Source organism: Malaclemys terrapin, chromosome 13 (assembly GCF_027887155.1).
Source record: "Malaclemys terrapin pileata isolate rMalTer1 chromosome 13, rMalTer1.hap1, whole genome shotgun sequence".
In the NCBI taxonomy this organism is placed as follows: domain Eukaryota; kingdom Metazoa; phylum Chordata; order Testudines; family Emydidae; genus Malaclemys; species Malaclemys terrapin.
The window spans coordinates 37,857,034-37,882,123 of record NC_071517.1 but is presented as its reverse complement, the minus strand read 5'-3'; the positions used below and the strand labels follow the sequence as shown (position 1 = coordinate 37,882,123).

Below are 25,090 nucleotides of genomic sequence, written 5' to 3'. Positions count from 1 at the left end.
TGGCAGACTCCTTGCTAGCCTCTGCGCCACGCTGCTCCTGGGAAGCAGCCAGCATGTCCGGCTCCTAGGCTTAGGGACGGCCAGGGGGTTCTGCGCACTGCCCCCATCTCCCGCCCACAGGCGCAGCTTCCAGTGGCCGGCTGGGTCAGGGCAGGGGATGAACAAGCCCCACTTGTGAGCGCTCAGCAGGCGGCTGTCGAGGGATCATGGCGCGCGCTTCTCCCGCTGCTGCCGGCCCTCTTCTCCTCGCGCTCCCCCTGTGGCTGGGCTCCAGCTACGGCACGTGCCCCTGCAGCGACCCCGCGGTCTGTGGCCCCATCGCCAGCACCCATGAGTTCGAGGTATAGATCCTCGTCTCCGAGTGCTGGGAATGGGGCTGCTGGAGGGGAGGGGAGGAGAACGAGACCAGGGCTGGTCTTGTGGGTGAGAGGGGAGAAGGGACCTGAGCTGCAAGGGGCAGTTGGATGACCAGCCGAGCTAGGTGACTTCTCAGGAGCAGGGGTGCCCCTCCTCCCCCATGCTCCACTGCCATGTGCAGCCACCGCCTCCTTCCTCCCCGGAGCCCCCGGCCTCTCGACTGGGAGCGTCTTCCTCTCTGCTGTGCGGGGTGGGGGGAGGCTGATGTCAGGGTGTCCCGCTCCCATGTACCCGATTTCCACTAAGCTGGGGTGACAGGACAGGGGGAATCTGTGTGTGCTGCTGCCATGGGCGGCGAGTTCTATGGGCCCGTGGTGCCCAGGCTCCGGCACTGTATGAAGCCAGGTCTCTCCCTTGGCCCCACCTTCTGCCCCCGAGCGCCTCGCCCCAACATCCTCTGGGCCATTTAAAACAGCCCGGGACCACCACTCACCACCGGCAGGGCAAGGGAGCCAAGTGGCTTCCTGCCTGCTCACTCCACATGGCTGCCAGCCCCTCCCCGCAGCCCCTGGGTGGGTCTGTGTCCCACCCCAAGCGACCCTCCGGCCAATGGGAAGCTGCGGGGGCAGTGCCTGGGGGTAGCTGCGCGTGGAGACCCCCGGCCCTCCCTGCCTAGGAGCTCCAGGTAAGCGCCACACTCCCCCACCCCCTCCCAGAGACTGCATTCCCCCCCTTTTCCCACACTCCCTGTCATAAACATGCAGCTAAAGATAGCATAAAATCCCTTCTTTACCTGTAAAGGGTTAAGAAGCTCAGATAACCTGGTTGGCACCTGACCAGAGCGGCCAATGGGGAAAGAAGATACTTTCAAATGTGGGGGGGGCGGGAGAGGCTTTGTTTTGTGCTCTGTGAGTGTTCTCTCAGAGACAAAGGGAGAAACTAAGCAAGTAATCCAGTTCCTAATGAAATGATACTATTTCTGTAATATTAGATGTAAGTAATAGCAAGAAAATGTGTTAAGAGTATCTTTTGTTTTAGCTTGTGAGTTTTCCATACGCTAAGAGGGAGGTTTATTCCTGTTTTTTTGTAAGTTTAAAGGTTTGCCTAGAGAGAAATCCTCTGTGTTTTAACTCTTATTACCTTGTAAAATTACTTTCCATCCTGATTTTACAGAGGTGTTTCTTTTACTTTTTTTCTTTATAATAAAAGTTCTGTGTTTAAGAATCTGATTGGGTTTTTAGTGTCCTAAAACCCAAGGGTCTGTGCTCACCTTGGTTACTCTCAAGCCTCCCCAGGAAAGGGGGTGAAGGGGCTTGGGGGGATATTTTGGGGAAACAAGAACTCCAAGTGGTCCTTTTCCTGAATCTTTGTCTAACTCACTTGGTGGTGGCAGCGTATTGTCCAAGGACAAGGAAGAATTTGTGCCTTGGGGAAGTTTTTAACCTAAGCTGGTAGAAATAAGCTTAGGGGGTCTTTCATGCAGGTCCCCACATCTGTACCTCAGAGTTGGGAGGGAACCTTGCCACCCCCCCTCCAGCCCCCAAACTCCATCCCAGAACCTGCACCCCAGACCCTCTCCCCAACCCAAACTCCCTCCCAGAGCCTTAGGCAGGTGGGGGACAGGCTCCGGGCATTCTGGGTACGGCCAACATTTCTACAAACCTGCTGCCCCTGGCTGCTGCCTTTCTGGGTCCAGCTGCTTGTGTCTGAACAAGCCTTCAGGTGCCTGACCGACCCTGAGTGCTTTCTTAAAGAGACAGTGCTAGGAGATGAGCATCAGGAGCTGCTGCTCTCCTGCCCTCTCCTTATGCAGCCCAGGCAGGGAACATGACCTGGGTGCAAGGAGCCCCGCCCTCGCTCCCCTCCCCTAGAGGGGCCCGGGGCAGAGGAGCTGCAGTCCAGTGGGGGAGCGAGCAGCAATGTCAGCTGCTCCATCTCTGCATCCAGGTCAGTTTCCCCATGTGGGTGCAGGAAGGGGAGGCAGAGCTTAGGGGCACAGGAGGGGGCAGGGGTTAGGGACAAAGGGGGTACAATGCAGGGGTTAGGGGTGAAGGGAGGGTGGGGAGGCAATTGGGGTGAGGGTGCTCCATGCCCACGGGGGCCAGGGGCACCAAAATGCAAGTTCACCCAGGGTGCCATTTTCCCTAAGGCCGGCCCTGACACGAGACTGCCTATCTCAGGGCCCTGTGGGACTCCTGTGCCACCTCCCCCGTAGGGCCCTGAGAAAGCGTGTGGAAAAAGAGTCTCAGTGTTGGCAAGTGTGTGCATCTCCCGCATTCACACTGTTGCAGCTCCCGGCGCCTGTTTGGGCCTTGCAGGGAAAATGAGCTGGGGAGAGGGTGGGGGAGAGTGAAGAAAGGAGGGAGGGGGATGGAGTGAGGGGGGCGGGGTGTCAACGAAAGGTGCGGGGCTGCAGCGGGACAAAGATGTTCAGTTTTCTGGATTTAGAAAGCTGGGAACCCTAATGTCGATAGCATCCCCCGGCCTATCTGCCGGCCCCCCAGGGCAGGTGGAGGGTCTGGGACTCCCCACTGCAGACTGGGAGGAGGAGGAGTGGGGGCTCGTGGCGAAGGGAGGCTAAGGCCCCCCTCAATCCCATCCCCGGAAGAACAGGCTGGCGCTGCCCCTGAGCCTCGGGCAGGCGCAGAGCCCCGGCACCGGGAATCCGGGACAAATGGTGTCCTGGAGTCATTCAGCCCAGGACCGGGACTTGAACTCGGCACTTCAGGCCTGTCCTGCCCAATTCGGGACAAACAGTCACCCTGGTTTGACCATTTGTAGGGGAAGAAATCCCCACTGGCTACTGGGCAGGGCAGCCTCCCTTGTATCTCTCCCACCCCTCCGCCGTCTCCCTGCCCCCGGGCTCCCCTTCACCGGGCAGCACTTTATACAGCCTCCCCTCCCTACATCCCCCCTGTCCCTCCCAGAGCCCCCGCACGTCTTCCCTCCATTCCAGCCTCGTTCCCGTCAGCCCCATAATCCCCCCTCTGCCCCCGATCACCCTGCATCGCCCCAACCTCCCTTCAGTGCAATCACCGACCCCTGCCCCTGCCCCCGGCCTCACACACCCCTGTTCCCCCTCAATCCCCCCTTATCTGCACCCCCCGCCCACCTTCAGCCCCCTCCCGGCTCCTCGCCCGACCACCCAGGTGTCGCTGTCCCAGCCCCAGCACGGCCCGGGCTGGCTCCCCCCGCCCCGCACACACCGGGAGCTGGCGGCAGCTTTCCCGGGCCCCGGGCAGGGAATCGCAGCCAGCTCCGCTGGGAGCAGCCTGGGGCCAAACCCCCCCCTGCAGCCCGGGGGTGACGGGGGGGGGGGGGGGCGGGTCTCTCTCACCTTCCCTCCGAGCGGGGCCCCCTGGGGCAGGGGCCGGGGCCGGGAAGGGGCCTGGCCGGGCTGGGGGCTCTGCCCTGGGAGAGGCTCCTGGGGAGCAGCGGGAAGGGCCCTGCTGGAGATTCCCCTCTCCCGGCTGCAGCCCGGGCTCCGGGCTCCCAGCACCAGCCGCCGGGGCTCGGGGATCTCGCCGGGAGCCAGAGTCACCGCAGCGGCTGCGAGTCACTTCCTGTGGCTGGGACTGAGCCCAGCGATCGCTCCCCCCAGAGCCGCCTCCCAGCTGCTCCTGGGTCCTAGCGATCAACCCACCGCTCTGCAGCCCCCTGCCCCCTGGGGCCCCACTTCCCCTGGGCACTGGTAGCATCTCCCAGCACTATGTAGGCATCCTGCCTAGAAACCACAGGATCAATGGCGGGACAGAAAGAGACGTGCAGAAACCGGGGCAGGGGGAGAAGGGGAGTTTCTAGGGAGATGGGGTTGTTCCAGAGAATCCAGGGGTGATGGGGAGTCAGGGGTGATCTGGTAACAGACTGGCACAGGGAGCAGGTAGTCAGAGCTGGTCTCTTGTCTCCACACCACATTCACTGGCTACCAGCCTTGGACTGGAGCTACCAGCTCTGCTCCCCTCGCTCGGGTCATGGTGCTGTCCGTGTTTTGTCCCTGGGTTCTTCCCGGGGATCCCCTCTGCCCCTCTCCCAGCTGGCTCCCCCATGTGGGCACTGACTGCAGCTCCCCATCGGGCACCTGGATGTCGGCAGCAAAGCTCCTGTTGCTCTGGGTCAGGGACAGGTGCTCTGCCCATTCAGGATTGTCCCCTATTTCCCCCTCATCGTTTTCCAATTGTCACCAAAATCATCCACCTTCTCCTGATGGGCGCCCAGACAATCCCCTGCAATGTTGGAATTGATCAGATGCAGCCATCGAAACAGACCAGTGCCACTGAGTTAAGGGCAGGGTCTCATTTTGCTAGGCCAGAAACAGATCAAGATATTAGACACCACTCTTAGGCTACTGATGCAGCTGCACCACTGTAAGCTCTCTAGTGCAGGGGTTCGCACTATAATTTTTTGGTAGCCTCAGAGCACGGCCACCAGCTCTTGCTGGTGGCTACTCTGACAATTTTTCCTGATAATTAACTTTAGGATAAACAAATAAATATGCACATATCCGTGCCCATATCCTGGTAATTTATTAATGTTGGGTTTGTTTTGCAGTCTCCATAATAAAAATAGTGTACAATTGCCTCTATTCTGTAGTGGACCTACACAGAATAGAAACATAAATAAGGTGAAAACAACGAGGAGTCCTTGTGGCACGGTAGAGACTAACAAATTTATTTGGGCATAAGCTTTCGTGGGCTAGTCAGTGTGAAGTCAGTCTAATGAGATAAATCAATTAACAGCAGGATACCAAGGGAGGAAAAATAACTTTTGAAGTGGTAAGAGAGTGGGCAATTACATACAGTTGACAAGAAGGTGTGAGTAACAGTAGGGGGAAATTATTATTAGACTGACCTCACACTTGGTAAAGCAACCCTCCAGCCTTTCATGTATTTATACCTGCTCCTGTATTTTCACTCCATGCATCCGATGAAGTGGGTTCTAACCCAAGAAAGCTTATGCACAAATAAATTAGTTAGTCTCTAAGGTGCCACAAGGACGCCTCATTGTTTTTGCTGATACAGGCTAACACGGCTACCATTCTGAAACCTGTCAGAAATAAGGTGCTTCGCATGTTCTTGTCTTTTGTTAATTGTTGTTTCTTTTGCTTTTTTGCTTGCTTTTTATTTAAAAGATTTGCTAGCTAGTAAGTCTGCGTCTGTGAAAAGTGATGTTTGTACGTTTGTTAATAGCACGTTTCACAGCAGCAGACTTGCTAGGAGGCAGCGAAAAATGATTAACAAACATACAAATATCACTTTTTACAGCAGACTTACACAGACCCAGCAAACTGGAGGGAAAATTAAGCCTGAGATAGGAAGTGGGTAGGGCGGCAGTGGGGCCCAGCGGCAATAGGGGTAGTGGTGAAACCAGGGCCCAAACCCTGCAGCAGAGGTCCAGAGCCTGCTGCCGTACAACCGGAGCCTGGGGCTGGAGGTGGCAACGGGGGCCAGGAGCGATGGGTGGGCGGGGGAGGGCTGAGCCCAGGGCAGGAGCCCAAAGCCCCATGGCTGGAACCTGCTGCCTGTCACCCCAAAGCTGAATCCAGAAACCCGAGCCCCACCGCCCCCGACAAGATGGGAACTCACGCCAGCTGCCTGCTCCTCCAGCGTTTGAGGCTCCAGAAAGAGGCAGGGCTGAACCCCTGCTGGCAGCCCCAAGGGAGGGGGCAGCAGCTTTGTGCCCCCCCCCATCACAGCCCAGGAGGCTGTGGCAGCAAGAAAAGTGGGTAGAACAGAACAAAGGGAGGCAGCCATCATGAGAAATCCCCTAGCTACCACCTGAGCTGGAACAAGGGCTGTACCAGGGGAAAGGATTGTGCCCAGACTAGAAAGGTGTGCAGTCTGTGAAATAAACTTATTGAAACATCTCCGAGGGTGAGATTTTATCTATATTGAGTTTTTATTACTGTACTAGACTTAGACTTGCATGTATTATTTTATTTTGCTTGATAATTCACTTTGTCCTGTCTGTTTCTACTTGGAACCACTTAAATCCTACCTTCTGTATTTAATAAAATCACTTTTTATTTATTAATTAACGCAGAGTATGTATTGATACCTGGGGAGGAGCAAACAGCTGTGCATCTCTCTCCATCAGTGTTATAGAGTGCGGACAATTTATGAATTTACCCTGTATACGCTTTATACAGGGTAAAACGGATTTATTTGAGGTTTGGACCCCATTAGGAGTTGGGCATCTGAGTGTTAAAGACAGGAACACTTCTGTAATTTGCTTTCAGTTAAGCTTTTGGGCACGTGGTTCAGACCCTGGGTCTGTGTTGGAGCAGACTGGCGTGTCTGGCTCAACAAGACAGGGTGCTGGAGTCCTAAGTTGCAAGGGCAGGAAAGCAGGAGCAGAAGTAGTCTTGGCACATCAGGTGGCACAGGGCCGGCTCCAGCTTTTTTGTCACCCCAAGCGGCGGGGGAAAAAAAATATATCTATATCTATATAAAGCACTTCAGCGGCAGCTCTACCGCACCGCTTCATTCTTCGGCAGCAATTCAGCAGCCGGTCCTTCCCTCCGAGAGGGACTGTGGGACCTGCCGCCGAATTGCTGCTGAAGACCCGGACGTGCCGCCCCTTTCAATTGGCCGCCCCAAGCACCTGGTGCCTGGAGCCGGCCCTGAGGTGGCAGCTCCTAGGGGGTTTCTGTGATCTAACCCATTACAGTGGGTGGGTGCCTCCCCTAGCCTTGCGGGAGGAACCACTGGACCCCAGGACCCAACTGAATTCGGGGACAACTAAGGGATAACAGGGATGGGATTGAGGGTCATAGGTTCAGAACTAAGGATCCAGAGGGGAACACTGGGAGAACCCCAGACAGCACCTACTGCTCCTCAAAGCCAGCAGGCGATGCCCAGAGGAACTCTGCTCGGATGTGTGAGACAAGGGAGGAACTGAAATAGGCCCCACAGTCGCAGAGTGCCCACTCATCCAGCATCTTCCCCCTGGCATTGTAAATGGCCACTTTGGCCAGTGCCAGGAGGACGTTGACGGGGTCTCATGGCTTCGTGGGGCCATGGACAGGGTGTGAATATATGAAGAGGTGTGGGGTAAAGTGCAGCCAGAACCTCAAGAGGAGGTTCAGGAGGAGCCGGAAGAGGGGCTGCAACCTGGCACATTCTAGATAGGTATGCACCAGGTTCTCCCTCACCTGCAAAGGGGACAGGTGTTGGGAATAGGGATGAACTGTGCCAGGTACACACCCGTGCTCACGGCTCCATGAAGGAGCCTCCAACCGATATTCATGGTGGGCTGTGGGAGCAGGCAGGAATATAGGCTGGTTCACCGGGGTTCCTCACCCTCTACAGGTGGTAGAAAGTCCCACCCCCTGGTAGCGGAGCAGAACACGAGGGTAAGGAAGTGAAACATGTGGAGCATGAGCTTGTAAAGTTGTTCCCTCAGCGTTGTTCAGAAGCAAGGATGCGCAGCCGGATCAGGTTATGGAGGAGAGGGGGCTCACAGGACAGGGACCTGATGAAAAGGTCCGGAGGGCCTGGGGTGAGGGGTGTGCAGGGAGCACCCTCTCGCAGGATCCGCTCAAGGAATACCCGAGAGGTGGGGGATAAGACTGCCCCTACCTCCTTGAGTATGCGCAGCGGGTCTGAAGTGTGGAGAGCCCCATGCAACAACCGAGTGCTCAGGTATCCACATATCTCCCTGTTAGTTACAGATAACACAGAAGAGTCACATTCATACTCACTTTAGGACTGGGTTATGACATCCCCCTGAGTAAACATATCCATCATGATCAAACAGCATACCAACATTGTTATAAACTGGACTTCCAAGATGATACAGGTTCTGCTCTTCTTCCATTGCTTTTTTGATTTGGAGCTTAAGTCTGGCAGTTTCTTGTTGCATCTGGTGAACCCTCTGCTCAGCAGCCAGCCGTTCCATACGCATCCTGTCAGCTTCTCTGGCTCTTTCTTCAACTTGCTTGGCTCTCGCTTTGGCTTCTTTTTCCAGCTGGGCCAAGACTTGCTTCTCTTGCATTCTATTGACACCTTCCTTGACACACTTTGTACAAGATTTGTTGCAATTACATAACAGTAGTTGCAACAATGATCTACATAGTCATATTTTATCAGATAAAGTCACACGGTTAAATCTTAGTCTTTGTTGATAAACTCCTGTTTGTTTTCACTACAAATATATCTCAGTGCTGTGATGTTACATTGGTGCTGATCCTCAATTGAATCGAACAAGCTGGTGTTGTCCCTTTGGGGACAGCTTACCTGGGAATTTCTGAGTGTCCCATGGAGAGGGGTTAGACACTACAGAAGGACAATAATGGTTTGCACTCAGGGTCTGTTTGGGAAGCGTGGCCTAGTGGTCATAGTCACAACCCCAGACAGCCAAGGGGGTCGTAGGAAGGGGAGCCCGGGCCCTCCCACTCTACCGAGATCCGACTCAAGGCCCTTTTAGCTACCAGTGACCTGGCAACCAAGACTACTTAAGTCTGTCCTCCCTGGGCCTCTTCCTCTCGTCTCCTACCCTGGGGTCACCTCAGTCCAAGTCCTTCACCTGATAGGAAAATCCAAATCCCAAGGAAGCAATAGGGAGTCGCCACTGTCCAGGGCCACAGAATACTTCCCTTTCTCCTTGTCTATGCAGAGGGTCCTCGCTTTCCATACAGAGGACCCCTTTGGGCAGCTGCACCAGAGCCTTTAGGTTTGGTTTTGCTCTGCTCTGCTCGTCTGCTCACCTTCATCACCACTTGCCAACTGAGCTAATTCGCTGCCTTTTAATTCCTCCAGCAGATGGAGCATTTGCTCCAGGTGTGGCAGGGCAGAACTGGCCGAAAAAACATCACAGCCGGAACCTGCAGTGTGTGGAGCTCAGGTATGGTGACCAAGGGGCTTAAAAAACAAACAAACAAACAACCACCTCCAGTGCTGGGGATTGCACAAGCACCCTTGGAAGCTATTCCAAAGCTTAAGTACCCGTATGGTTAGAAAGTTTTTCTAATCTCTAACCTAAATCATCCTTGCTGCAGCTTAACACTTTTACCTCTCATCCTCCCTTCAGTGGCCATGGAGCACAACTGATCCCCAGTCTCTGTATAAAAGCCCCTAACATGTCTGCAGGCCATCCCCAGTCTGCTTTTCTCAAGACTAATAGACCCACTTTTTTTAACCATCCCCTGCAGGTCAGGTTTTCTAAACCTTTGATCATTTTCTGTTGCTCTCCTCGGGACTCAATCCAATTTGTCTTCATCTTTCCTAAAGTGTGGGGTGCCCAGAATTGGACACAGGACTCCAGCTCAGCTAACCGCAGTGCAGAGCAGAGCGAGACAACGACCTCCTACAACACTCACGTTAATACACCCCAGAATACCAGCCTTTTCCCCAGCTGCATCAATGTGTGACAGCCAGACAGCGTCTGAGTGAGTCCATTAAAGACCATTCTCTCCCCCCCCCCCCATTATTGAAGACAAGGGACGCTGGGAGTTTGAGAAACTAAATTCTACTTTATTCTTTTCAAACCAAGAAATAAAAGCTAAATCCCAACCAACCATCTCTTCTAATGGTGCTGTCTGAATACAGAGGGGGCAGGGAGAAGGGGCAGAGGGGGTGAGTGATGAGGCAGCACCTCTCTGCCCCTGTGCTCTCCCTCACCTCTTATCCCATGAGCACCAAACACTCGATAGCCCCAGCACCCAGCTCCCCCTGCTTCCCAGCTCCCGCAGCCATTCAATCCCCAGTGTCGTCCCCATAACCCATCGCCTTGGTACCTTAACTGTTGATGCCCCAGAGCCCAGCACCCTGGGGGATTCAGGGAGGGGAGGAGTTACCAGCTCCCACGGACACTCGCCCTGCAGGGAACAGCCCCAGGTAAGTGGGGGAGCCCAGTCCAAGAGCTAGGGGGTGGGAACAGGTGTCTAGAGTGAAGGTGGGGCCTGGCCCAAAGGTCCTTCACCTCGTCTCCATGGCAGGGGGAATCCCGGCTGGGAAGGGAAGGGAGAGGGGCATGGGCGGCGGGTATAGTAAGCTGGGGGAGGCCATGCCTCCCGAAACACCCTAGCATGGCCCCGCCCACACTCCACTAGGCCCCCTCCTGCCTGCTGGAGCAGAAGTGGCAGGGCCTCAGGCAGAGGAGGATGGGCCAGGGGCTAGCCTCCCCCAAAGGGCACGTTCACCCACCGTCCATGCAGATGGGGAACTTCAGCCAGGCAGAGGGAGCGGCTGGAGGAGTTTCTCTCTCTCCCTTCCCCCACCTTTGGCCCATCAGCTCAGCAGCCAGGGCTGCAGCAGGGGGGAGGGGCTGATCGGGGCTTCTCCTCCTCTGCCTGGGGTTTGCTGAGACCAGGCAGAGCCAGAGGGTCACTGACCAATTGATGCTCAGCGGTTGCTGGATCCTTGGGAGCCAAATGCCCCTGCTGTGTGTGGGAACAAGGAAATGGGTTTGTCACCATGGCCGGCCCCAGTCAGGCCCCTGAGAGAATTTCCCTGCTGTGTGGAGGAGTCTCTGATGTCCATCATGGTGTTAGCTCCACTTGGACCATGTCCCACACTGAGAACATCTCAGAGGTTTCTTCCCTGTGCGGATTTGCAGATGCCTAATACTCTGGGAGCATCAAATGAAGCTTCCCCCACATTCAAGGTCTCTCTGTTGTGTGGGTCACTGAAGCGTGAAGTCAAATTGAATCTTTTCCTGCAGTCAAGCTATTCCTAGTGTCTCTCACCTTTGTGGCTTCTCTGATGTTTGGTAAGCTCTGAAGTCTTACTGAAGCTTTTCCCACAGTCAAGGCATTTATAAGGTCTCTCTCTTGTGTGGATTCTTCTGTGTTTAGTAAGGTATGAGCGCTGACTGAAAGTTTTCCCACAGTCCAAGCATTTATGGGATTTCTCTCCTATGTGGGTTTTCTGATGCATATTAAGGCCTGATTTGAAACTGAAACTTTTCCCACACTCAGGGCATTTGTAGGGTTTCTCTCCTGTGTGCGTTCTCCCATGTTGAGTAAGATGTGAGCGCTGACTGAAAGTTTTGCCACACTCAAGGCATTTATAGGGTCTTTCTCCTGTGTGGATTCTCCTATGTTTAGTAAGGGCTGAACTTGCAATAAAACCTTTCCCACAGTCGAGGCATTTATAGGGTCTTTCTCCTGTGTGGATTCGCCCATGTTTGATAAGGGATGAACTTTGCATAAATCTTTTCCCACACTCAAGGCATCCATAGGTTCTCTCTCTTGTATGGGTTCTCTGATGTCTAGTAAGCTTTGAGCTCTCACTAAAACTTTTCCCACAGTCAAGACATTTAAAGGGTCTCTCTCCTGTGTGCACTCTCTGGTGTAGAATAAGTTGTGACTTCTGAATGAAGCTTTTCCCGCAGTCCAAGCATGTATGGGGTTTCTCTCCAGTGTGGATTGCCTGATGTCTAGTAAGGTTTGTTCTGTCAACTAAACTTTTCCCACAATCGAGGCATTTATAGGGTTTGTCGCCTCTATGTGTTCTCTGATGCTTAATAAGGTGTGAGCTACGAATGAAATCTTTCCCACACTCAAGGCATTTATAAGGTCTTTCTCCTGTGTGGATTCTCTTATGTTTAGTAAGGGATGAACTTTCCATAAAACTTTTCCCACACTCGGGGCATTTATAGGGTCTTTCTCCTGTGTGGATTCTCCTATGTTTAACAAGGGATGAACGTTCCATAAAATTTTTCCCACACTCAAGGCATTTATAGGGTCTCTCTCCTTTGTGGATTCTCCTATGTTGAATAAGAGATGAACTTTGCATAAAACTTTTCCCACACTCAAGGCATTTATAAGGTCTCTCTCCTGTGTGGGTTCGTTGATGTGTAATAAGCTGTGATTTCTGAATAAAACTTTTCCCACACTCACAGCATTTAAAGGGTCTCTCTCCTGTGTGCACTCTCTGGTGTATAATAAATTGTGACTTCTGAATGAAGCTTTTCCCACAGTCTAAGCATTTATGCGGTCTCTCTCCTGTGTGGATTGCCTGATGTCTAGTAAGTTTTGTTCTGTCAAAGAAACTTTTCCCACAGTCGAGGCATTTATAGGGTTTGTCACCTCTGTGTGTTCTCTGATGCTTAATAAGGTGTGAGCGGCGAATGAAATTTTTCCCACACTCAAAGCATTTATAAGGTCTCTCTCCTGTGTGGATTCTCCTATGTTTAATAAGGTCTGAACTCTGACCAAAAGTTTTCCCACAGTCCATGCATTTATAGGGTTTCTCCCCTGTGTGGGTTCTCTCACATCTAATAAGGGCCGATGGCACAGTGAAAACTTTTGCACACTCAAGGCATTTATAAGGTTTCTCTCCCATATGCAGTCTCTGCTGTAGAATAAGAAATGACTTCTTACTGAAGTTTTTCCCACAGTCTACGCATTTATAGAAGTTCTCTCCTGTGTGGGTTCTCCAATGTGTAAGAAGGTTTGCACTGAAATGGAATAGTTTCCCACAGTCAAGGCATTTGTAGGGTTTCTCTTCATTGTGACTTGTCTGCTGCATTGTGGTTTCCTTGAGATCCTTACATCCTCCGCCACATTTAGTGGATTCATCCAGTTTGTTCCTGGGATAGTTTCCCAGCTGCATCTCTGATCTGTGTCGATCTCCCCAGGCTTCTCCCTGTTCCAAGCTCTGGGAAAAATTCCATTCAGCTCTTCTCAAAAACCTCTCCTGCGATTCCACTTGCTCAGGACCTTCCTCCTGTTGATTCTCCTCCTTGTTCTCACTCACTGTCCTATCACCTGCTGGGAGAAAGGGAATCCAGACAGGAGTCACTGCCTGTGCTGGGGAGAAAGGACAGAAAGGGGAATAGCAAAGAGGGAAAACACAACACAGTGACTGCTGGGGAGATGGAGACATTGGATTCTGCCACCACATCCCACCGTGACTGATATTTGCCTTGATGCTCTGACACCTGCTGACCGCAGCCCTCACTTAGGTGAGATGGGGCAGAACTGAGGGCTCTCGCTCACAGCACATTTTGGGAGTCCCAGGTTTTTCCTTCACTCACCAGATGTTTCTGTCTCGGTTTCCCTCATTCCTCACCTGTGCAGGTGCCTCTCGGGCTCTCTATTTCCTCCCAGGCCTGGAGATCTGGGACCCACGGCTCTTCCCCTCGTTCCAGCTGGGCGATCAGCTCAGGTTTGGGAACGTGAAATCCTGCTCAGAGGGTGAACATAAGAAGGGCCAGACTGGGTCAGACCAAAGGTCTATCTAGCCTAGTATCCTGTCTGCTGACAGTGGCCAATGCCAGGTGCCCCACACAGAATGAACAGAATAGGTGATCATCAAGTGATCCATCCCCTGTCATCCATTCCCAGCTTCTAGCAAACAGAGTCTAGGGACAGCATCCCTGCCCATCCTTGCTAATAGCCATTGATGGACCTGTCCTCCATGAACTTATCTAGTTTTTTTTTTTTAACCCTGTTATAATCTTGGCCTTCACAACATCCTCTGGGAAAGAGTTCCACAGGTTGACTGTGCGTTATGTGAAGAAACACTTCATTTTGTTTGTTTTAAACTAGCTGCCTAATAGTTGCATGTGGTAAATCATGCAAGGTCAGGATGCATGGAGTCTTGGTAGAGTATTTTTCACAAGGAACGTTCCCTGAGTTTAACCTGACCCTACATGGGATTGTGGTAACTCAGACCCATTAGGAGCAGATGACAATGGGGGGGCGGGGATGTTGTCACGCCCTCACTAGGAGGTCTCAGGGTAGATGCGCTCTGGGGGACTTGCTGACATAGACACAGCTCGGGTGTTAAACTGCTGCCTATTTCCAAAGCTGCAGAACCTAGAACCTTCCCCATGGATGGAGCTAGTCCCAGGAAGGAAGGTGAACGGTGTGTGAAGGAGAAATAATACAGGCAGAACAATACCCTGCTTCTGGCTCCTTGAAAGCTGGCAAGATGGGGATGAATTAGCCTGTCCATTAGGTTTCTGACTCCCTTGTTTCCTTGAATAGGGTATGGAGTGTCTCTCACACTGGAGATGTGGACTACGCGACCCTCCCTGCCAATGCAACGGACCAGGGAAGAACCTGACCAGATTCAGACACGCAGACCCCACAGCTTCTAATAGCTGAGGGCCCAGAAATCCCTTACCCAGCGAGGTCACCATCTCATAGTTCTCCTGCATGACGTCCCTGTAGACAGCTCTTTGCCTGGGGTCCAGCAGAGCCCCCTGTCCCTCGGTGAAATACACAGCCACCTCCTCGAAGGTCACCGGCATCTGAAACATCAGTTCCCCCACTCAGCGCCTGCTGCCCCAGCTACAATCCCACTAGTCACAGGGGAGGAGGCCCAGAGAAGCAGAATCCCACCCGCACCCTGCTCAGAGCAGCCAGGAGGCTTCAGGGGGTGGGGAGAAGGTGAGAGCTCCTTGTTCCCCCAGCAGATGGGGGCAGGGCAGGGTCTTCTCATTTACCACACGCCTGCCAGCCACAGGCTGATGCAGGAAGCAGAGCTCTGAGCCGGGGACAGGGACAGGAATCCCAACAGCTTCCCTTCGTATTTCACAGCAGTCTGTGGCCAGTGGGGTGAGGCTGCAGCACTGGGAGTCTGGTCAGTTTTCCCAGCCCTGCCCAGGGGGGTGTTTCCTGTATCAGAAATGGGGGAATGTCTCCCCCTTCCCCCACCCGCCAATGGGTCGGTTCAGAAAAATCAGGCTTCAAGTTGAACCTGTCCCAGCAGGTTTATCACACCCTGTCCCATCCCTGCCTCCCCCTGTGTGTTTCCTGCCCCTCCCCGCTAGCAAATCCCCCCTGCACCTCCATGAAAATCCCTTACCTGAGCTGGCTCCATCACAGCCATTTCCCTTCCCTGTCCCCTGGAAGATGGGACGATCTGGAGTGAAACGTGGATGTGATTCCTCAGCCTGTCAGGGCGAGAGGGGCGATGCGGGAGGTTTCAGAAGGGGATTGAATCCATTTCACACCCCGATTCCCCCCAGGCTCTCTCCCTGCAGACAGACACTCTGCTCTCTGCCATGCTGGGAAAACCCTCAGTCACTTTATTCCAACACAGACCCGGCCCCTCCCAGCACTGAATCCCTGAGACACTTTTAAACCCTCCCGGGTTTAAAAGACAAATACTAGAAAAGCAGAATGAAAGGAACCACTTTGGGGGATTTCCCCTGACATTGGCCCGGAGGGCAGGGCGCTGCTGGGACCGGCTTTTCCTCTGTCAGCTCCTCCCCTTGTTCCCAGGAGAGTCAGTCGGCCCAGGGGGATGCAGGGAATGGATCCAGGCAGGGCTGGGAACCTCCCTCCCCACTTCTTGCTCCTGCTGCCCCTTTCGGTCTCGCTCCTCCCCTTCCTGTCTCTGTCCCTCTCCCTTCTGCCTGGGAGAACTGGTGCCTGTCCTGTTCCCATGGGCACTTGCTCTCCAGCGTGAGCCTGGCTGTGTCACTGGGGGCAACAACTCTGGGAGCCGCAGACACGGGGGAGCCCCTCCCCCCCCCCCGGTATAAACTCACCAGCTGCAGGTCCCTGAAAGGGGCCCTTTGTGCAGAGTCACTTTCCTGCTCGGCCCAGGCCCTTTCCCCTGGGTCTCTCCCAGTCACCTACAGGCTCTGGCTCAGCGGTTGGTGTGGGCAGAGCCCGGGGCTGCCCCAGGGGACTAGTTCCAGCCACTTGAGAAAGTGCTCACCCAGACTGGGCCCAGCAGGGGCTTTAATGAAGGTCTGTCCCTGGCACAGACCCCACTGGGGAGCAGCAGTCTCACAGTCTGGGCTCTCAGGTAGAGGAGGCAGCAGCAGCTGACCCAGGCAGCTCAATTCAAGGGCTCTAATATCAGGAACAGAGAGAGACACGCACCAGCCTCCTCCTCTCCCTGAGCAATAGCCAGAGCCCTCTGGTGGCAGCAGCTAATGACTGAGCCTCCCTGTGCTGCCCCAGGGACAGGCAGGCAAAAGCTGATCCCAGTGGCCCATCCGCACGCACCCCCTGCCAGAGCCAGCAGTGACTCCGGTCTGACACCTGAATCCTGCCCAGAAATCAGAGCAGGGCCCTGGGCAGCCCCAAACACTCAGGAGACAGACCCCAAAACCATGAGTGTGTCTGAAAATAATAAATTAGGAGCAGGGTGTTGTGACAAAGTGGGAATGTTCTTAATGTTTTCTCTGAATACTGTGCGGGTGCCTCAGTTTCCCCTATGCATTTCTTAAGTATCTAGGTGGTGGCATAAGGGTGTGTGATTATTGCAGAGCCTTAGAGGGCCAGTGTGATGCTGTCTGCATAGAGAATGGCTGACACCATGTCTCCTGGCAACTGATGGCCTGGCCCCTCCCCTGCAAAGGTGCCAACTGAAACTGTTGGGAGAACAAAGAGATCAGGTGGCCTCCTAGCCAGGAAAGAGACAAAGGCCAGAGGAGGGGCTGGAGAGTTTCAGTTTGGAGCTGGCTGGGGAAATGGAGGGAGGCCAGATGGGGCTCTGGGCTCCCTGGCCCCAAGATGGACCTGACTTAGGGATCCTGTTCTCTGTACCTACAAGCTCTGTTTTAGACCGTGTTCCTGTTGTCTAATAAACCTTCTGTTCTACTGGCTGGCTGAGAGTCACGTCTGACTGCAAAATTGGGGTGCAGGGCCCTCAGGCTTCCCCAGGAGCCCCACCTGAGCGAACTCGCTGTGGGAAGTGCACGGTGTGAAAAGGGGATGCTGAATTCTCCAAGGTCAGACCCAGGAAGGTGAAGCCGTGTGAGCTTCTTGCCCTGGAGATAGTCTGCGCCCAGAGAGGAGGCTCACCCAGAGTCCTGACTGGCTTCGTATGGAGTAGTTCCAGAGCATCACCCCGGTGACTCCATGACAGGTGTGCGTGGGGGTAGAGGATATTTGCCTTGTAGCTTCTGAGCCCTTAGGCAGAAGGCTCCATCTACCCCCAAAGCATCACTGGCTATTTTTTCATGTTCTCTGTGTATATATATCTTCCTACTCTATTTTCCACTGCATGCATCCGATGAAGTGAGTTTTAGCCCACGAAAGCTTATGCTCAAATAAATTTTTTAGTCTCTAAAGTACCACAAGTACTCCTGTTCTTTTTTCTCTGTCTGATGTAACCTACAGGAGACTTGATTCAGTAGCAACTTGTGACAGAGGTACCCGGACCAGGGGCGCTAAAGGTGAGGGGTAGCAAATTAGGATTAATCAACAAACAAGAACCTCATCTATCAGTAACTGTTACTGATAGCAAATTAAGTCAGATAACTCCTCTCCCCATATGCCCCCCCTTTCCCTCGCAGGAGCCCCCCCACTCAGTTTTCCTCTGTTCCAGCCTCCTTCCCCTCAGCCCCATAATTCTCCCTCTGCAACCTGATTCCCCTGCATCGACCCATCCTCCCTGTCCCCCCGCGATCACACCTGCCCACCCCCCCCCTGCACTTCTTTAGCCTCCTCCCCCTGCAGCCCAGGTATGACGGGGGAGGGGAGGAACCGCTCCGGGCGGGTGTCTCTTACCTTCCCTCCGAGCGGGGCCCCCCGGGGCAGGGGCCGGGCCGGGAAGGGGCCTGGCCGGGCTGGGGGCTCTGCCCTGGGAGAGGCTCCTGGGGAGCAGCGGGAAGGGCCCTGCTGGAGATTCCCCTCTCCCGGCTGCAGCCCGGGCTCCGAGCACCAGCCGCCGGGGCTCGGGGATCTCGCCGGGAGCCTGGGAGTCACCGCAGCGGCTGCGAGTCACTTCCTGCTGCCGGGCCTGAGCCCAGCGATCTCCCGAGCCGCCTCCCAGCTGCTCCTGGGTCCTAGCGATAAACCCATCGCGCTGCAGCCCCCCTGCCCCAGACCCTGCCCCCTGGGGCCCCACCGCCCCTGGGCACGGGCAGCTTCTCCCCACATTGAGGGAGCGTCATGCATAGAAGCCAACGTACCCATGGGCGAACAGACAAGAGACAATTCCAGAGAGGGAGGAGAAGGGGGGGTTCAATAGAGACTGGGGATTGTTCCAGAGAGTCCCCAATGTCTACATGGACACAGGGATGATGGGGGTCCTGGTGCTGGAGAGGCAGCCCAGAGATAGAGCTGTAGACCACCTGTTTCTCGGTGATACTGACTCTGTGTGTGACCTCTCTGGTAACAGACTGGCACAGGGAGCAGTTGGTCAGAGCTGGTCTCTTGTCTGCACCCCACACTCACTGGCTACCAGCCCTGGGCCGGAGCTACCAGCTCTGCTCCCCTCACTCCATGGAGCTGTCAGAGCTTTGCCGCCAGGTTTCCTGGAGTTATTTGTGGGGCCAGATTAATCCATCCCTGGGCTCTAAGCAAAATCCCTTCATGTCTGCCCCCCTCCACACACACACACCAGGGATCCCCCCTGCCCCTCTCCCGGCTGGCTCCCCCATGTAGGCACTGACTGCAGCTTCCTATTGGACACCGGCATATCAGCAGTGAAGCTCTAGCTAATCTGGTTCAGGAGCTGGTGCTCCACCCACTCAGGTTTGGCCCCATTGACCCCGCCCCCCAATATGACAAGGGCATGGCAGGGGGAACAAAATGGAGTGAACTGGGTTGTGACCTGGTGCATGGGAGGTCACATTGCCACTCGCTCAATTTTGGCCTCATGTGCCCCTCCCAAAAAATGGGGTGCAGGCCTTGGGTCCTAGGCATATACTTAGGTTGCCTATGCCTTAATTCAGCCCTAACTGCACTTGATCTGGGGCCTGCAGGGGAGTTATTCAGTCACTGTTGTGTCCAGTGGGGCCTGGTCCCTGTTCAAAGAGAGGAGGCTGTGCTCGTATAGTGGATGCTTTGTCCCAGAAAGGGGTACCTGTTCTCCCCCAGCTCACTGGCTAAAGTGATCCCCGCTCAATTCGGCCTCGAAGGGGGAAGAGGTGTGACAAAGTGGGAATTTTCTGTAATATTTTTGTATGAATAGTGTCTGCCTCAGTTTCCCCTATATGTGGCATTGTCCGGAAAAGGTTGTTTACCCTCTGCAGAGATCCAGCTGTGACTGATGCCTAGATCTCTGGGCTCCATGTCCATGGAGAGTCTGAGAATACAATGGCCACTTGAATTGCCTGAACATTTGGCAGCTAGCTAACAACCATGGATGGCCCTCCTCTCCTCAGCAGTAAGCCAGCCCTGTTTGACCAGCTGGAGAACAAAGGGCTGAGGAGGTGGACCAGGAGACAAGGTCTGCCCAGGGACAAGAACAAAGGACTGAGGAGGGGCCAGGTCAGGGGTTGTTAAATGTGGGCTGTTGGAAGCTTAAGTCTTTCCGGAACTGCCGAAGGACTCTGTGCTCTAGGCTGACCCAGATGGACCATGCTGTAACTTTCTGATCTCTGTGCTAACCACGGATGCTCTATGTCTTCCAGAAATTTAATAACCCTCCTGCTTTAACGACACTGGCTGAGAGTCCTGGCAGATGCTGAAGGTGGGGATGCATCTCTCCCTTTGGATGTCCAAGTCTCTCTCGGGCATCCAACTCAGGTGGACTCGCAGGGTGGGAAGGGAGCTGAGGGCTCCAAGGTTTGGTGAAACTAAATGGCTTGTGGTCAGGAAAGAGTGAGACCTGCAGTGCGGGGCTGGCACTCTGCAGAGGTCCTCGTGGGAACTGTTCCAGAGCACTGGATTGGTAGATCCATGGCAGGACCTGTCTCTCAGTTTTTCGTCTTGGTCACATGCTGCTGCCTCCTCCATTGAGATCTAGGAGCCTGAACTGAGCAGCTGCTGCTCCCCCAGCAGGGTCTGTGCTGGGGAGAGAACAACTCTGCAGGCCAGTGGTGGGGCACCCACCTGGAAGGGGGAGGGGGGAGTCCAGTCCTCTTTCCAAGCACTCTGTAATGACTCCTCCAAAGTGTCACAGGTTCAGCAGGAGAGATTAAGGGACCCCACACCAGAAGATCCCATGGCCCAGCAGTGAGAGCACTGGGAGGCCCCTGTTCAAATCCTTTCTCCCCATCAGGCAGAGGAGGGAATTGAACCTGGGTCTCCCACATCTGGGTGATTACTCTAACCCCTGGGCTACATGCTTAAGGGAGGGATCACCCCCCACTCCCCTCCTCTGGCTGTTTTGTGCAGCTTGACATCTGCCTCTCTCATTCTCACACAGGCAGGCACCTAAGCCACCTGACTCCAGCAGAGGGGTTCCCAGCGGTGCATTTGCAGGCAGAAAGAGGTGCTGGGAGGCTGCTCAGTGCACCCAGGGCTGGGATTCACCTCGCTTCCAGCTGCCTGTGCCAGCTGGGTGTTAGCGCCCTACCACAACCAGCCTCTCAGCCACTGGAGCGCTCCCCCCCCCCCCCCCCCGGCTACACAGCCCTGCAAGCTAACAATAGACCCACTCCAGCCCCCGAGCCCTTCAAAGGGTGCCCTTTTGGAACCCAGCCTCCTATCATGGGATACCCACAGAAATCCCTGATCTGCAGTTCCCCGAGACCTCTCTGACCCTGAGAGCATCCCAGTGCCAGAGGCCAGGGGCTCCCTGGGATTTAGCAGTTTCAGCTGGCTTAACCAGCCCAACTCACTGTTGCCATAATGTGGATCTAAAAGGTGCCATGTTGTATAGCATTGGAAAACTACAAACTCACTGCTCAGTGATATTCTTGCATGAGGTACATGTGGGTGAAACATGAAGAATTGTAATTATATCCGAGCAGGAATATTTTCTTAAAAACCTGGCTGTCAGGCTTAAGTCACCCCGCCCCAGACAAAGGAATGTGGTTCTTCTGCCTGCCTGAACCTGTCTGCAATGTAACAAGGGCAAAGAAATTACATTTCCACCAAGGGCAGACAAAGTCAACCAAAGTGGAAGATGCCACTTCCCACTCTCAATGGGAGATGGAAGCCACAGCTGCAAGAAACCTTCCTGCCTCCTGAAGCGCCGTCATTGAACTCTGGAAGCTATAACCAGACCACAAAGCCAGCTTGGCACACATTACTGAGCAGATCCAAGAGGGCCGAGCTCCTGTACATCTGTGAAAAGTGGAACCTTCCAGCCAAGAGGACTGAAGGTCCCCAGATACCGAATCTAGGTGAGAAACCTGCTGAGACACAAGGCTCAGATTCGCTGAAGATAAATGTAGTCACTAGAAAGCACGTTTTGTTTGTAACCTCTCCTGGCTCTTTCACACTTACTGGACATCCCTGTGTTCCATGGGAATAAACTTATTTTTATTTTTACAACAATCTCAGTGACGTGTGAGGCTCAGCTAACCTAACAGGGTGGGGCTGTGCGCTGTCTCTTTAAGAGAGCAGCAAAGTTACGAAACGTCTGTGAGTGCTACACTGAGGAGGATCTGACCCTACACAGGTGGGGACAACCCCTCACTGGTCTGGGTTGAACCCCACAGCATCACAATGCATCTGAAGAAGTGAGGTTTTTTACCCATGAAAGCTTATGCCCAAGTAAATCGGTTAGTCTTTAAGGTGCCACCGGCAGGGCTGGCTCCAGCGTTTTTGCCGCCCCAAGCGGGCAAAAAAAAAAAAAAAAAAGCCGTGATCAGCGGCAGCTCTACCGCTGCTGCTTCATTCTTCGGCGGCAATTCAGCGGCAGGTCCTTCCCTCTGAGAGGGACTGAGGGACCCACCGCCGAATTGCCGCCGAAGAGCCAGACGTGCCGCCCCTTTCCGTTGGCTGCCCCAAGCACCTTCTTGCTGCGCTGGTGCCTGGAGCCGGTCCTGGCCACCGGACTCCTTGTTGTTTTAATGGCACTAGACTGTTTCACCTGACACCACCGCTCTGGCATCAAGCTTGAATTTGCTGATAGTAAAACAAAAGGAAGTTTATTTTGAGAGAGACGAGAGCTTCAAATAGAAACAAGGGGGAGGGTTGGAAACAAAAAATTCAGAAAACTGGGACAAGGGCCTACACTCACTAGAAGTTACATTTTCTACCTGATCAAACAGATCCTCACCTGAAAGGTCAGTCTTTCGCAGCGTTTGCTAGCCCCAAAGAAGCCAGCCCCCAGTCTTCCAGGAAGTATACCGCTTCAGTGACCGGATCCAGAGTGTCTTTCTCCACCCTGTGACACACGGAATCAGTCTTTTGTCTTTATTCCCAGCCAGGGCGATCCCCTTGCCGTCAGATCCTCCTTCTCACTGCCACCAGCTTTCAGTGTTTATAGTTCAGCTGTGATGGCTTTCCATTCATTTTCTGAATAGGCGCAATGGTGGACAGTTGAGCAACGGATTGCATAATGGGCTAGCCAGGGAAAACTCCCTCCAATTTAAATGGGCTGTCACCAAGACAAGTGAGTGACTCACTTTCACTCCAACACCATAATAGGATAACTTTCAATATAGTTACGTTATTACTTCAATATCTCCCATACATGCATCTCACAATATTTATGAGTATCAACACATTATAAGCTTTCAATAGAGATCTCACAGGCTACCCCTTATGGATCAATACCAGGAAAACAGTGCATTAAGTGTAGTGAGTTTGTCAGGTCTGAGACAGGAGTTGCTTGTATTGAACAGTGAGCCTTTTGCCCATGGGCCTTTGTGTTATAAGGCCCTGAAATCTAGGCTGCAGGGAGAGGTTTATCTCCATTAGAGGAGGGAGGATTAAATTGTACCCTCTCCTCAGCATCTCCCATTGGCTTAGGCAGCTCCCTGCCTAGCACGCTGGCTTTTGCGGATCCCATTCATAGGCCCCTCTCTCTCCCCATGCTTTATATAGGGCGCCTGGGTGACTGAGTCAGGCTTTCTGGATCCCGTTCATTGATTTTTCTAGTCTCTTTGTGGATCCAGGCCTTAGTAGCTGCCAAGAGCCAGGTCTTTGGTCTCTAGACAATTGCAGACCAGGCTGAAGCAGATGGCTCTAGGTACCAGATGCCATCCCATGTCCCTTTACGGTTTTCTGATGCTCACCAAAATCATCAGCCTTCTCCTGAGGGGTACCTAGAACAGTCCCTTTAAAAAAAAAATTAATTAGATGCAGCAAAATTATTACATCACGCATAGGTGGCGGGAGAATACCCCCTTCGGGAAGGCTAATCCACTAGCCCCACCCCTTCCACCAGTGGCGCTCCCCCAAGGTGGAGCTCCAAGCCCCCCTGCCACCAAAGGAGCCCCAAGCTACTGGCTGGCAAGCCCAGGCTGCCCCAAGCCGCCCAGGGTGGCACCAGCTCCTGGCAGCTGGCAGGCCTGAGCTCCAGGCCACCGGCTAGAGCTGAGCCTCACCCCGGTTTCAGGGAAGAGGGGAGGGAGGCAGGGCCTTGGGGTGGAACATGGGCAGGGCCACAGCCTGGATTAGGGGAGACTTAGCCTGCCTTGGCCTTTGATACCCATGACAGCGCATCCAAGAGACAAACGCCATTGAGTTGGGTGTACAGCCTCCCTTTGCTCGGCTACAACTAAAACATACCTAGCTCTCAGACAGCATTTTCGATAGCAGCTCGAGATTAAAAACACCCCCCCACACTGATTAACTCCCCTCCTGCAGGAGGTGGGCGAATGGGAAATGCCGGCCAGAGGGGACTGCCCCTGCAGATGATGGATTTTCCCTACTGACCCATAGAAGAGTCAGAAAACCCGACGAGTTGGCAGTTCTGGCATCTGTAGTCTGAAGTGGTGAAGGCTGGGGCTAGAGGCTTCCCAGATAGCTGCTGGGATCCTTTAGTCGAGACAAAGGACACTGGGAATTTGAGAAGCTAATTTCTATTTTATTATTTGAAAGCAAAGAAAGAAAAGTTAACCTTCCCCACCCCTCCCAATGCTCGGCTTGGCCCGGCCCAGCCCAGCGCTGCTCCCAGCTTCCGTGCGCACCAGGGAGAGAGGAATGAGTTAAAACTGGTAGAAAAGCACAGACAGTCTGTGAGAGACACCAGGACCCGGTCACAAAGCAAACGTTCCAAAGCAGGAAACGAGGGGAGTTCAGGTTTGAGGGAAGCCGTGTGGGATGCGGGGAGCCCAGAGTGTGTCTATAGTCCACACGCAGGAGACTGCGGTAGGTGAGGAGCATCCGAAGAAGTCAGGTTTTTACTCATGAAAGCTTATGCCCAAATAAATCTGTTAGTCTTTAAGGTGCCACCAGACTCCTTGTTGTTTTTGTAGATACAGACTAACAGGGCTACCCCCTGATAGGTGGGTCAACAGGCTCTCTTTGGGTTGGTCTGGCTTTAGGGCTGGCCAGACCTGTTCATTTCCCTGGTTTCCTTCTCCCTTCTGCCCAGCCTCGTCCTCTCAGCAAGCAGGAGACCCTGCCCCTTTCCCATCACTCCTCTTGGGGTATCATCTGTAGCCCTTTAGACTTCAGGGACAGCTTTGCCCGGCCCTGGTAGGACAATTCCTGTCTCTCTCTGGCACTGGTGTAGTGAGTTTCCAGTTCTCAGCCTCAGCTGTCTGGATCTCAAGAGCAAACCCAGCAGTTTCCCAGCATCTCCCATCCTCTCCCCCTACTGACTGTATCTCACATCGCTGCAGGGATCAGGCAGTACATTCTTTCCCCATTTCAGTCTCTGCCTCTCAGAGTTTAAATCTAGCGCTCAGTGTCTGTGGGACAGATATTGATCATTGTCATTGTTCAAACCAGACAAAAATCACATGACAAGCTTAAAATGAAATATACAAAGGACTATTCTGACAAACAATCATTTGTCTCGTGATTTCCTCAAGAAATCTACGCTACATCCTGTCAAGCTACACCAGGGGTAGGCAACCTATGGCACGTGTGCCGAAGGCGGCACGCGAGCTGATTTTCAGTGGCACTCACGCTGCCTGGGTCTTGGCCACCAGTCCGGGGAGCTCTGCATTTTAATTTAATTTAAATGAAGCTTCTTGAATATTTTAAAAACCTTATTTACTTTACATATAACAATAGTTTAGTTATATA

The 25,090-nt window shown here is 53.7% G+C and overlaps 1 protein-coding gene and 1 long non-coding RNA gene across 3 annotated transcripts; one reads left to right on the top strand and one right to left on the bottom strand.

Moving 5' to 3' along the window:
* The first annotated feature begins 2,211 nt into the window (after nucleotides 1–2,211).
* LOC128847264 (uncharacterized) lies at nucleotides 2,212–16,869 on the top strand. 2 transcript variants are annotated; one of them, XR_008446881.1, is made up of 4 exons: nucleotides 2,212–2,304; nucleotides 9,117–9,198; nucleotides 9,585–9,742; nucleotides 14,291–16,869. It is a non-coding gene; the product is annotated as an uncharacterized LOC128847264 (long non-coding RNA). The 2 variants fall into 2 exon arrangements; XR_008446880.1 differs by having other exon boundaries at nucleotides 9,114–9,198.
* On the bottom strand, nucleotides 9,806–15,185 carry LOC128847226 (zinc finger protein 420-like). Its single transcript, XM_054046594.1, has 4 exons — nucleotides 15,114–15,185; nucleotides 14,430–14,556; nucleotides 13,371–13,484; nucleotides 9,806–13,069 (listed from the first exon to the last, which is right to left on the bottom strand). Exons 1-4 carry the CDS (start codon nucleotides 15,135–15,137, stop codon nucleotides 11,028–11,030), a joined length of 2,307 nt encoding a protein of 768 aa, XP_053902569.1. The 5' UTR covers nucleotides 15,138–15,185; the 3' UTR covers nucleotides 9,806–11,027.
* Nucleotides 16,870–25,090: the final 8,221 nt, after the last annotated feature.

Bases quoted from the DNA above. Each gene is read 5' to 3' on its own strand.
- LOC128847226 (XM_054046594.1), bottom strand. From the start codon at position 15,137: ATGGCTGTGATGGAGCCAGCTCAG. The intron at 14,557-15,113 runs GTAAGGGATTTT...CTGATGTTTCAG, and splicing joins CTGTGATGGAGCCAGCTCAG to ATGCCGGTGACCTTCGAGGA. The intron at 13,485-14,429 runs GTAAGGGATTTC...CCCTCTGAGCAG, and splicing joins TGAGATGGTGACCTCGCTGG to GATTTCACGTTCCCAAACCT.